The sequence below is a fragment of the Zootoca vivipara genome, chromosome 12, assembly GCF_965207765.1.
Source record: "Zootoca vivipara chromosome 12, rZooViv2.hap1.1, whole genome shotgun sequence".
Lineage (NCBI taxonomy): Eukaryota > Metazoa > Chordata > Lepidosauria > Squamata > Lacertidae > Zootoca > Zootoca vivipara.
The window spans coordinates 34,243,631-34,256,627 of NC_142595.1; the positions used below are offsets into that span (position 1 = coordinate 34,243,631).

The window sequence follows — 12,997 nt, forward strand, 5'->3', positions numbered from 1 at the left end:
AGGGATGGGAGGGAGGAAGGAAGGAGAGTGGAGAAGCGTACATGGTGGGATGGAGAGAGCGAAGGCGTAACGCAGCAGGGAGCGCGAGTGGCCAAGAAGTGCCATGGAGGGAGCGAGAGGAAGAAGGGGTGAGGATAGCAGGGGCCACGGGGAGCGGACAATGGAAGGGACGGCGGCCCGAGCGGAGTGTCGGCGTGCGGATGGATGGATGGTGGGACGGGAGCGATGGAGGGCAGCGAGCGGAGGGAGAGTGGCCGAGGCTGCGGAGGACTGTGGCGGAGCAGCCGTCCGCACTCACCTTCCCTGTCCCTTTCTCTCTCTCTCTGTCCCTCTCTTTCGCAGACCCCGGCGCTGCGCCGCGGGCTCTTTCTCTGCCAACTCCTGCCTCCTCCTCCTCCTGCTGCTGCTTTTGCTGTGCCCGCCCCGTCTAGAAAGAGCCTCGCCCCCCTCCCCTCTTTGCCGCGCTCCCTCCTGCCTTCTCCTTTCCCCGCGGCAGGAGGGGTGGGGGGAGAGGGGGGTGGGCAGAGGAGGAGGGGCCAGGATGACGCCTCGCGCCCTGATTTGACACCTGCGCACCGTCGGGGGGCGGCCCCCCGCCTCGGCCCGCGCCGCCGATGCTGAGCTCAGTGTGCGTCTCCTCTTTCCGCGGGCGCAAGTCTGGGAACAAGCCGCCGTCCAAGTCATGTTTGAAAGGGGAGATGGGCCGGAACGAAGACAACGACAAGATAGTCATCAACGTGGGCGGCATCCGGCATGAGACGTACCGCAGCACCCTCAAGACCCTGCCGGGCACGCGGCTGTCGTGGCTCACCGAGCCCGACGCGTGCAGCAACTTCGACTACGACCCCAAGGCCGACGAGTTCTTCTTCGACCGGCACCCGCAAGTCTTCGCCTACGTGCTCAACTACTACCGCACGGGGAAGCTGCACTGCCCGGCCGACGTGTGCGGGCCCCTCTTCGAGGAGGAGCTGGCCTTCTGGGGCATCGACGAGACCGACGTGGAAGCCTGCTGCTGGATGAACTACCGGCAGCACCGCGACGCCGAGGAGGCCCTCGACAGCTTCGAGACGCCCGAGAGCCAGGACGATGAGGAATGCGGAGACCTCAAGCGCCACTGCCTGCAGGAGGACGGGCGCAAGCTGGGCCGGTGGGCCGCCTTGCAGCCCAAGGTGTGGGCGCTCTTCGAGGACCCCTACTCCTCCAGAATGGCCAGGGTGAGTAGCGCTGGGCTGGGGGCGCTGGGCACCCACCCGCTCACCTAGTTGCTTCCTCAGGCTCAACTGCTGTGGGCAGCATGGAGGAGCAGGATATAGATACCTATGACTGCTGTTGTTATTGCTGTTAGCATGATGACTACTAGCATTGAGGCTCTTGTCCCCACTAATGGCACAGGAGAAGGCAAGCAGGGGAGCGGGGAGGCAGGGTCCCTGCCCCCAGGAACTTACAGATCTAAATGTTGACAAGAGGAGTCAGGGGAATAGGGGCAAGCATAGTTAAGGCTGGCAGAGCAGAGCTTGTTGGGGAGAAGTTAATCCCACTCTGTTCATTGGGGCTTATTGCCAAGGAAGTGCAGAAGGGTTTGAGGACAGCCTTGGTTTGTGTAGGGGAGAGAAGAGCACCCTTGCTTTTCTCTCCCTTACACTGAGTCAGGTATCAGGTCCATTTAGCCCAGAATGGCTACTCTGACAAGAGATGGCTTTGCAAGGTCTCAGACAGGGTCTTCCTCAGTCCTGCTACTTTTTACTTGGAGAGGCAAAAATTAAAGCTGGGACCACCTGAGTCCAAAGCATGGGCTCTGCCTCACTGAACTGAGTTTGTTCTCCCAGTCTTTGGTTATGGCTGGAGGTGGGACAGAGTAAGCAGGAGAAATTTCTCTTTAAATATTCTTTTGCTTGTTTCACAATTGTCCCTTGGCTCTGTTCAACAGCAGGCCTTCCAGCCTTCTTCTTTGCTGTAAATCCTGACAACTTCCCAAAGAAACCTCACCCCCCCCTACCCTAAAATTGTACTTTTAAGAGAAAGGGGTGCAAGGGGCAGGCAGAAAAGATGAGATGTAATGGTCAAGAGTGGAGGTGCGGGCTAACGCTGGAGGTACAGTTGAGATGTGCAAGACTTGTCCCAAGCAAAATGGGCAATAGCACAATGTGCAGACTAGCGCAGAGGGACTGGTAAGCATGGATGGATGTGCAAAAGGGGGGGGGGAGAAAGATGTGTGAGTGGCACTGGGTGCTGGAGGTGAAGGCAGATTATGCAGTAGAAAAGATGAGGTTGCCAGTCTGAGTGTGCAAACAGAACAGACTGAGAAATGGAGATGTTCCTCAGGCAGGGATGTTTTTCAGGAGCTGATGGCACCAGTCACATCTTAGGCACACACAAGCGATGTGCACCGTGCCCTGAAGTGCCCTGTAGAGAGAACATAATAGTCAGATGCTGCAAACAGACATCTAGAGGAAGGAATGGTTGGTTAGAAGAATACAGAATGTGGAACGGAGAATGGTGCAGGTTTCAGAGGTCTGCAAGGGCACTGGAAGAGGTGCATTCAGCCATGTTGAGGCATGCAAAATGTTGCAGAAAATAGGAGAGGTTAATGTGCAGGCTAAGAGGGGGTGACTGAACAAGCCTGATAGAGAGGGGCAGTGATTCCGGTTCAGGGAAAGCGTGCAAGAGAACCAAGTGTGGGAAATGGAACTCTAAGAAGGAGAAGGGAGCATGAGGAAAGGAAGGGGGGTCATGCAAGGAATGCTGCTGATGGCAGTGAAAAGGGGTACAAGAAAAAAAGTTGAGCTCAAGAGTTGAGCACCACAGGGCACGAGCATGCGAATGAGTGTAGTAGTGTGTAGCAGCAGGAGGATCCTGACACGCATGCGCTGGGCTTATGACTTGCTTAGGGTGAATGCCTTGATCTCCAGCAGGAGGTGCTGCTAAAACACCTTTCCTCACTGTCCCCACAAATGAGGTCCCCTGTCCTACTCCTCCTCTCTGGTCTCCCCCATCCCCTCCACACACAGTTTATCTCAGGTCTCACTCGCGCCCTTCCAGAATTTTGGAATTCTCTGGTCTCACTGCAGTTTTGCGTAGTCCCCCGCCCCCACTGCATGCCCCACTGCCAAATCTAGGGATCTTTCCTTCTCTCTCCATTCAGCCCAAATCGACATCATCTATCCAGGGAGAAACTCCATATCTCCTCCCCCAATCTTCAGCAATGCAGTTCTGAATTGCCTCCCCCTCTTCCCAGTGTGCTTGAATAATGCTGCTCAAAACTGCCCCCTTCCCAGACACTGCAGTTTAGAATCCCCCATCCTGCACTGCACCCCCCAAATATTGCTCCCCTTACTGCATTCCCCCCTGTTCTTTTTTCCTTTTCTTTTTTTAGCCTATGCAGCTAAAGGTTTTCCTTAGGTAAAGCACTGTATAACTTCCTTTTGCAGAGCAGCTGAAAGGGGGGGATGGAGTGTTAATAAAGACTGCTACTTGTTCTCTCTCTCCTTCCTCTCCCCCACCCCGCAACCCCTCCAGTATTACCTCTAGGACAATATTAGTGCTTTGCTATCTCTAGAACTGCAGAGCCAGAGGATTGAGAAGGGGGGGGGAAGGGGGCACCGCAGTGCAGTGTGGAAGCCCCAGAGTTTGCAGTGCAAAGCCGGCATTCTGCAATCCATTCCCCCTCCCCTCGCCCCAGGCAGCTGTTCTCAAGGGTGCAAGGCCTGTCCGATTTCTTTATTCAGCCCCCCCTTCCTCCCCCATGCAGTTGGGAATGCAGCCAGAAAAAGTTACAGCAGGGAGGAAGAGAGAGCGGGAGTGTTGGGGAGCAGGGAAGGGAGGGGGTTTTCTGGCTGTGGGAGCCAAGAAACCAACGGGACTATGAGGCAATGCTGCATTCAGGTGGACATCACGTCAGGGATTCCATAAACAGAGGAGCTGGTTGAGAACTGAAGCCAGCATCTCCCCACTACCAGCCAATATAACAGTGGCTCCCCACTTAATGCATTTACAAAAATGGCATATGTGTGCTGTAACTACAGTAGTGCCCCCCCAGCGCGCAACCTTCTCTCTTTGGGCATTTGTGTATGAATAAGAGAAAGATGCAAATCGGTACTGAAGTTTTCAAAGTGGGGGGGGGGGAGAGAGTTGAGGTTCCTGCCCCAAGCACCGTGTTTGAATTACTTGCGTATGAAAAAGGATGCAAAGAGATTGGCCCCCATCCACTACTATCCTCACCAGACAGGCAGACAGAAGGAAAGAATATGGACTGGGGAAGAGCAGATCGGTGGACAGCATAGTGAATAGATTGATGGGCCAAAATGCACTTCTGAATAATGCTTCTCAAATACGCAAAGACACATTTGCTTCGTTTTCGTTCACTCTGCACACACCAGCATGCATATTTTATAGTGATGCATAGGCAGGCTGGGGCTACAAAATCTGTACCAGAGCATATTTGATAGCTGCATCTAAGTCCCTATGTATCAGAGAGGGGTAAAGTGTGTGCGTTGACAGAACAAATAGACAATGAATGAATAAAGACACACACGGAGATCCTCTTCTTCCTCTCTTTCCCAGATCTTTTCACACCACAATTGTTCTTTTTAAATTTGGCTTTTCTCTATCAGTTTGCACCTTTTAATCTGGAGTGTGCCCCAACTTTGATTCTGGAAGCACTTCAAGTCCCTTCATGGTATATAGACAAGGAAAAAGTTCCAGAGGGGCAGCTGCATTAATATGGTGCACCAAATATAAACCAAGAGGCAACCTTAAAAGTTTTGTCATGGGCTCAACAGCAGTTCCTTGAGTAATTATGTATAATCATGTATATATTCTCATTTGTGTGGGTAGAGAAACATATTATATAACATAATTTGATTAAACCAAATGTAATTCCAAGCTTGTTTGCTTGGAAGTTCAGTGGGACTTTGCAGCTAGCATATTTGCTCAGGGTTGCAGTCTCAAATGGTCATCTTTAGTGTACATATGGCGCTTACTCATAAATTAAAGACAAAGTGCAGGTATGTGTACATATGCCTGTATGCAAGTGAAAATCATAAATATATGTACTCAGGACTGTTATTTCCATTTCCATTTCTCCCAACACTACTATTTTGTACTTTAACCATGGCATGAGAGTTTATTTCTTCATTAGCTGTGTGGACAGCAAACTCATACGTATACTCACAGCTACATAACGATTAGGGAAAATATCACATGCAAAGTAGCTTCATCTTTGTAAAAAGGTTCCTGTAAATGTTTTATATTATATAATGTATATCTTTTTAGGTATACATGCACGAGGGAACACAGTATGGCCACTTACCTCAGACAAGCCTGTTTTCAGTACACAAAGGGTTATATGGAATAAATGGGGAATGTGTTCTATCAGGGAGCTTGTTTAAAATGATGAAAATCAGATAAGTATCATTTACCACTGCATGCATTTTTAACACCCAGATCCTTGTTCAGGGCAAATCTGCACTTTTTAATCAAATTGGGAACTAGGAACCCCGACTTCAGCATCATATAAAATGGATGATTTTTTTCTTTTCCTGCCAGCCTTGCAAGGGAAGTTCTGAGTTAAAATCCAATATACCCCTTCTCTGTAATCAGCTATAAAGTTGAATCTTGGACCAAAAAAGGTTGATGCATCCAAAGTATTTGTGTCTGTCCAGCAGACTGAGAGCCAGTACCAGCTTCTGTGCTAAGGGAATTTATTTTTAACCAAGTTCACCTCTGCCTCTCCATCCCATCCTCACCCGTGATGTGCAAACATTGCTTTTATTCTTGACGCTGAAAGAGAAGGCAAAGTCTTTTTGTCCTATAGGAGGCACTAGAGAGACAGTGCCAACACTCTGCAACAGAGCCGAGTCTTTCTTTTATCCTTTTAGCAAACTCTGCACAAATTTCCGTGTCCCTTTGCTGGAGATCCTTGCTGTGCCCCCCTTCCCTTTCATTTTAATTCTCTGGCTTTCGTCTTCCCTGCATGATTAGCAAGCCAGTGCAGAAATTCTGGTTCAGCTTCTTAGGGAATTCAAAAGAGAGTAGATATGTGTGGGGTGTGTGTGTGTGTTAAGGATTTTAATGACTCTTGTGAATAATGACTGCAGAAATGGAACAGATTCCAGATACTGGCAAGAGCCAGCTACAATGGGTGGCTTCTTATTTATTACAATGTGGGGCTCAAGCATCTCAATTCTCTAGTCTCCCCTTGTGCTAGTTTAAACACCTCCTCACTCAGAGAGCTCTGGCATTCAGCAGCCCAATTCAAATTTGCCAGCCTCCATTCTTGTCCCAAAGGCTACAGAAGCTCTGGTCCTGAACGGCATCTTAACCCACAAGCCCGTCTCCTTCTCCAATGAATCCAGGAGTCCTAGTTGCCAGCTCTCACTGTTTTAACCTCCTAGACTCAACACTCCTCTAATTCAACTACCCCTATCCCAGTATATCCACTCCCTTGCTTTAAAAAACCAGCAGTTCTGGAGCAGTTCTCATGTTTTCCCCTGCAAACCTTTCATGGCAATTGGGGAACTGTCATTGCCATTGTCCCACCTCATTTCACGCTCCTGGAGCCTTATCTGCTACCTACTCAGTGACCCAGTAAATCTCCCCCTGTATTCCCTAGAGTCATTCTTTGTTCCCCAAACCAAGAGTCCTGCCATGTAATTCTGCCTCTGCTCTTAAACCACTAAACTCAGTGGGTCAAAATTTCAGATATTCAGTTAACTGAATATGGATTCATAGTGCAGGTTAGAGCGGTAGGTACTCTTAAAGCATTCTGCCCACTCAATTTCCTTCCAAGACCAAGATGATCCTGGCTTTGCACGTACATACATACTCAAGCATGCACACATCCCAACTCAGTAATTCCAGTCTTTCCACAGAAGCTCTTGCATATTCTTTCAAACATGCATTCTCACACTGTATCACTCTTGGTCCTGTGTGACCTCAGTGGTGCCATTTGTGCCCCACTCAGAATGAAAGGAAGCCTTCCTCCTGCCCCACAAATGCAGCAGGACTGGCTTACTGCATTTCAAAGTAAGTGATGATATATACATTGCCATCTAAACAGGGACCCCATATGGGACTGCACTGTCCACAATCTTAACTTACTTAACTGCACCGCCGTGTGGCTTTGCTCAATAACTCAGCAATCTGAGCACCTCATTCATTCCCTACTTTCTGCTACTCTGTAGACTCACCCCCTGCTTTCAGCTCACAGAGCCCAAACATCTTTACTGTCCATTTAGTCCTCTCTCCCCACTATCCAACCCCTTTACATGCCCTTCACGGAAACCCCTGGAGTTTCAGAAACCCCTCTTGCCAAATCACACTTGACTCCTTTCCGTAAACTTTCCCCCTGAAAATCTTGGGTCCCTGGGGGTCCCTGAGCAATCCTTTACCCACAGCTCTCCACAGGAAGCAAATCCCCCCATTCCCCCTCCAGTATTATGGAAAGATGCCACTTTTACCCCAGGCACTGAAGGGCTATTGCATCCATTCCCTCTCCTTCATTCCTTGCCGCTCTCCATGGTACTGAACTGCAGTGTTACATCCAGTAATAGCGGCAGCAAAGGGAGAGAATTAACACACACACACACACACACAGAGAGAGAGAGAGAGAGAGAGAGAGAGAGAGAGAGAGAGAGACCCAGCTTTCTCCCTGCTTGTAAGCATTATTGATAGAGGTTATTCTATGATGCTATGTATAGAAAGAGGAAGAAAAGGATAGAACTGGAGAGAAAATTAATGAATTGGTACACAGTGTCAGGTGGGGGGGGGGCGGTGTTGACATACATAATGTCCAGTTCAGCCATTAATACTCTGAAGAAAGGGCCAAAGCACTGCAGCCTTGGGTGCCCTTTTAAAAAAGGGGGGAGGCTGGCATTGAGGTGTATGCATTTGAGAGCAAGGTCATTTGCACATTTTACTTTGTTGCATAATAGTTTAATGTGGCACAGATTTCACATGAGAGGGGCGAAGAGGGGGTGAGGGAGCTGAAAGGTGGGGTGAGGAAGGATGACAGCCAAGGCCATATATATCAGGAGGTCTGCGTTGCTTTCTGAGCTCCTGGGCCCCTTATTGTGACCAGGCAGAAGGACGTATGTGTGGTAGACCTTGGAAAGAGCAGCAAGACCATAATATGGGAAAAGTGGGGAGACTGGAGAAGGGAGAGGCTGTCTAAGCCTTCTCCACAAAAATAAGGCTAACTTCTGTTCAATAAAAAACAGAACTTCCTTGCTTCTATGTTCAAATCCAGGACCTCAGGCTTGAAACTGGTCTGCTAAATTCCCTCCTCTGCTGCATCTCCAGTGGCCTTCCAGTGGTCCCATTTTTCTCCCCTTCCAAAAGGAAGCTAAAATCACAGCTTGTTTTCTGTCTCTGGCCTGAAATCAACCTTGCCCCTCTCAACACTCCTTCCTCAGTTATTTATCCATCCTTCAACCTCTGACCCCTGCCCATAAACCCACGCCTTCCCCCCTCTCCTTTTTGCTGATAATGTATCTGCTAACCTTCACCTCATAGATGATGCCATCCTTCACCTCAGCACCTTTTTCTTCACCTCCCAGTTCTTTCTTGACCTCCATTCCCCAGTTTTCTTCTTAACACGCTCCCTGCATTGAGCCGAGCTTTGTTCCAAAACACCTTCTCCAAACCATTCTGCTCACTGTGTTCTCAGTGCCAGCCCGCTCTGCTGCTCCCCACTTGTGAGACACTTGCAGCAGTCATCACCTTACTCTAGAGCTCCATCGATGGGGGTGGGGGGAGAATGAAAGGCATAACTCCGATGAAGTGGACTCCCTAGTCCACAGAACCTTACGCCATGGAAAAAAAGAAGTGTTGATCTTTCAGGGGCCACACGATGCAGCAACAGACTGACATGGCCAAACCCATTAAACATGAAAATGAGACAAAATTTAAAAATTCCTTCAGTAGCACCTTAAAGACCAACTAAGTTTTCTCTTTTTTTTTGGTATGAGCTTTCGTGTGCATGCACACTTCTTCAGATACACGAAAGATCATACCAAAATAAAAACTTAGTTGGTCTTTAAGGTGCTACTGAAGGAATTTTTAAATTTTGTTTCGACTCAGACCAACACGGCTACCTACCTGTAACTATGAAAATGAGAAGCACTCCAAAATAATTCCAAAATCTACATTAGGGCAATGCCTTTATTAGGTCAACCAAAATATTACAAACCACATGCAAGCTTTCTCCAGAACCTTTCCTTTTCATGTGTCTCCAAAGTAAGTGATCTGATGAGGGTTGCAGCATAAGGCCTCTTCTGCACCCTTCATATGCATGCCGTTGTTTGAAATTCAACTTATCTCTAAAATTACCCATCCATGCTATATCTGCTTATCTGCTTATTGTGCCTACCTCCACTTTCAAATACAGTATCTTTGCTGGAAACAGATCTGACACCAGTTATCCTCAGGACGTCATTGCAGCCTGAATCACAGTCCTCTGCAATGACCTAACTCGTTACAATGCCCCTTTATATAACTTCCATCCATACAATATTAAGTTAATACTATTAACCAAACTCTCTCTCTCTCTCTCTCTCTCTCTCTCTCTCTCTCTCTCTCTCTCTCTCTCTCTCTCTCTGTGTGTGTGTGTGTGTGTGTGTGTGTATGTGTGCAAGAGGCAGGGAGGGGTTACTTGTTCTTCTTTGACATGTTTTGTCATATTTGCCAATCTCAAGTGTCGAAAATAAGCTTCCTGCCACTTCCCTCCACAAAGCTCACTCTGTGCCACCGAGTACCCAGGAGTCTTGTGCTTCCAAAGCCCACCCTGTTCTAAACCTCAACCAACACTTCTATTGCTATTCCCAGAGGTCCCAGACATCCCGTCTGCTCCAGACCTTGACAGACTCTCCTCCTCCTCCGGGAACCCAGCTGTTCTAGATCTACAGCAGCCCTTGCTTTATACCAGGAGTAGCTACCGTGGTGTGCTCCACATGATTTGGACCACAGCTCCCAGCAGCCCCAGTCAGCATGGCCAATGGTCAGGGATGATGCATGTTGTAGTAAAAAAAACAAAAAACATTTTGAGCACATCACATTAGTTACCCTGCTTTAACTCAGAAAAACCCATGCTTCTCCCTGAACAGCTAGCATTCTCCTGAATAAGTAGCTCTTCCCTTCCCTGCCCACCTCTGGCAATCCTTTCCCCTTCTGAATGCAGAACTCCTTCACCAGAGGACACCTCTCTTCCAAGTTTCACATTCATAGGTAACTTTGGCTTTGCAAGGAGTAGAAAGACCAGTGAGAGCTGACTTTCTCTTTTGCTGCTCACAAGGAAAGATGGGTTGCTGATGTGGTGCAGTTAAGTAACTTTGGACTTAGGGGGAGAGTCCTCTTAAGGTGGCAATGTGTATGACTTCACCTACTTCCAATTTTAGTCAGCTGGCTGTGCTGTGTTTGAGTCCCTGCTATTTGTTCTGCTGAGTGGACCCCTGGACTTCTGCCCCAAAGTCCAGCCACTGAAGGTGCCTTGCGTAATGTCCAGGGAACACCTCGTAACATTTGCTGGATTTGTGATAATAATTTGCCCCTATCAGCTGTCCAGTTTTTAGAGTAGAAGCTTTGAACAGCCAAGGGGGAGAGCCAAGGTCATCTCAGGGTATCAGTGACGGCCAAACCATGACTCTTCCAGGGACCAGAATAATATGTCCTCCTTTTTCTTTTTCTTGACTTTGTGCCTACCACCAAGCACACACACACACACACACACACACACACACACACACACACACACACTTTTCCTTTACTTCTCACCCCTACTGGATTCCCCATCTGCTACTTCAATATGCTTCCTCATTCATTTCAGGCAAAAGGGGCTATTTCTGTGCTGACAGAAGGACAGCTGGATCCCAACCCAAGGGGGTGGGGGCAGGATTGGGTTTGACAGGGTGGTGGTAAGAGGACAAAACCTCTATATTTTCAAACAAGGTCCTAATAGGTTGGATGGAGAACTGGAGACCTAGGATTTGGGGGCTATTTGGAAGAAGAGAGGCTCAGAAAGTGGAAAGAAGGTGCTAGCAAGGTCTTCTCTTCCTGACGTCTCCATTCATTCTCTGTGTCTGACCTTGCATCAGTCCGTCCCGCACCAAAAAAATAAAATTAAAAAAACGGTCCAGAATCAGATATATGAATAATATTTCTTCCTCTCTCCCATGTATTCTGCCCTGAACTCCATTTGCTGACACACACCATCTTTCCCAGGAGGCATAATTCATTATTTCTACCAAAATGATTTGGGACTCCCAGAGCTGCTAAAAGGGGGACCCATATAGCTGTCTTCCTCATTAGTGTGTGTGTGTGTGTGTGTGTGTGTGTGTGTGTGTGTGTGTGTTGGAGATAACGGCTGTAAAATGGTGCATGTGTGGGGAGAAGGAGGTTGTACAGAAAAGAAGGTATCACCAACCCAATATATCCAGCAGCTGGGAATATTATATGAGAGAACAACTCAAGACTCTGGAAGTGAGTCACCAATGCTAGATGGTCCCCAGGAACGTTGCCTTCCTTTGGGATCTCAAAAGTCCTCCCTCCCTTCCCTCCCCACCTTGTAGAAAAATGATGGACCTAAAACACACACAAAAAAATCAAGATCAGAGCATCAGTTCCATCTATCCTCTATACTTTCTGTTTATTCATCTATCCAATCACTGCTTTCTCTTTCTCTTCTCCTCCCTCCTCCCATGCCTTGTCCTGTGCTTCCTGGATCCCTTGGATTGCCCATTCTCCTCCTCCTCCTTTCTCTCTCTCTCTCTCTGCCCCCCCCCACTTCCTGGGCACCGCACTGCGCTTCAAAAGAGATTCTAGGGTTTGTGTGCAGAAACTGCTGACGGGACGGGAATTCTGTGCAGTGCAGAGATCCAGCGAGTGGAAGAGAAAGCAGAGAGACTGCTTTGCAGAAGGAGATGGGGATGCTGTGTGTGTGTGTGCACGCACGCACACACACACACACACACACATCCATAGTTAAATGTGTTGGTGTGGAGTGTGTGTACACATATGTGTGAGCAAGAAAGTGTTCCTGCATTGCACAAGGCTATATGATCTCTGTGTTGGGACATGCATGCTATGTGTGTGCATAAAGATACATGGGGTTATCTGTATCTATGTATAGCATGCCCAACTGCATGTGCATGCATGGTAGTATGTGGGTATGTATGGGTGCAAGAAGTGTTGCCTAGGAAAGTCATGTTCCGTGCAAGTGTAGAAGCATGTTTGGATGTGCTCAAACTGAACAGTCATTTGCTATGTGCATATTAACAAAAGATCTCTTGTGTGTGTGTGTGTGTGTGTGTGTGTGTGTGTGTGTGTGTGTGTGTTTGCGTGTGTGTGTGTGCATGCGTGCATGCAGATCAGGGCTACCTCTATAAAGATCTACATATTTATGGAAAGTATATATAACATGATCAATAGAATGTATGCCTATGTAAATCTGCACACAATGTATATTGAATGTCTTGTGTGCATATTTGTGCGTATTTATGTTTGAATGTGCACACATGCTGAGTTTTGGTTGCAGATTAGTCTGCAACTAAACCAGCTTAAATCTAATTGAAATCAGTAGATACAGCATAAGCTCATTAAGCAATGAGCTTGTTTAGGTGGACTTGCATGGTGGTATGTGTACAACCGCAGAGATGCATGTGCATCCCTGATTGTGTGTTCAGGAAGGGATATGAGTACAGTGAAATGAATGCATGAGTGTGTGTTACCTTGTGTGCAAACCCACACTAGGGTCTGTGTATCTACAGGCCTGCAAAAGAGCACAGCACTGAGCACAGCACTAAGATGAGTGTGCTCAGTTGGGCTGCCTGCGGTTGGGAGAAAAAGGATGGAAGAGGTGTGTGGGTGCGGGTGCGCGCGTGCATGCATGCGCAAGGCATGTATATGTGTGCAGGTGAACATGCAAAGGAATGCTGGATGCAAAAGGGCAGATAGCTTCGTGTATACACGTGAGGAACAGTTCTTTGCTATGTGCATTGACACAATG

General features: G+C 48.1%; 1 protein-coding gene across 2 annotated transcripts in view; it reads left to right on the top strand.

Annotated features, from left to right (window-relative positions):
• The first annotated feature begins 342 nt into the window (after positions 1 to 342).
• LOC118094981 (voltage-gated potassium channel KCNC1-like) overlaps positions 343 to 12,997 on the top strand; it is a 45,113-nt gene continuing 32,458 nt past the window's right edge. For both annotated transcript variants that reach the window (XM_035135808.3, XM_088655366.1), the window contains exon 1: positions 343 to 1,214. In XM_035135808.3, coding sequence (XP_034991699.1) covers positions 615 to 1,214 — 600 coding nt within the window. In that variant the 5' untranslated portion in view covers positions 343 to 614. The remainder of the gene's footprint in view (positions 1,215 to 12,997) is intronic.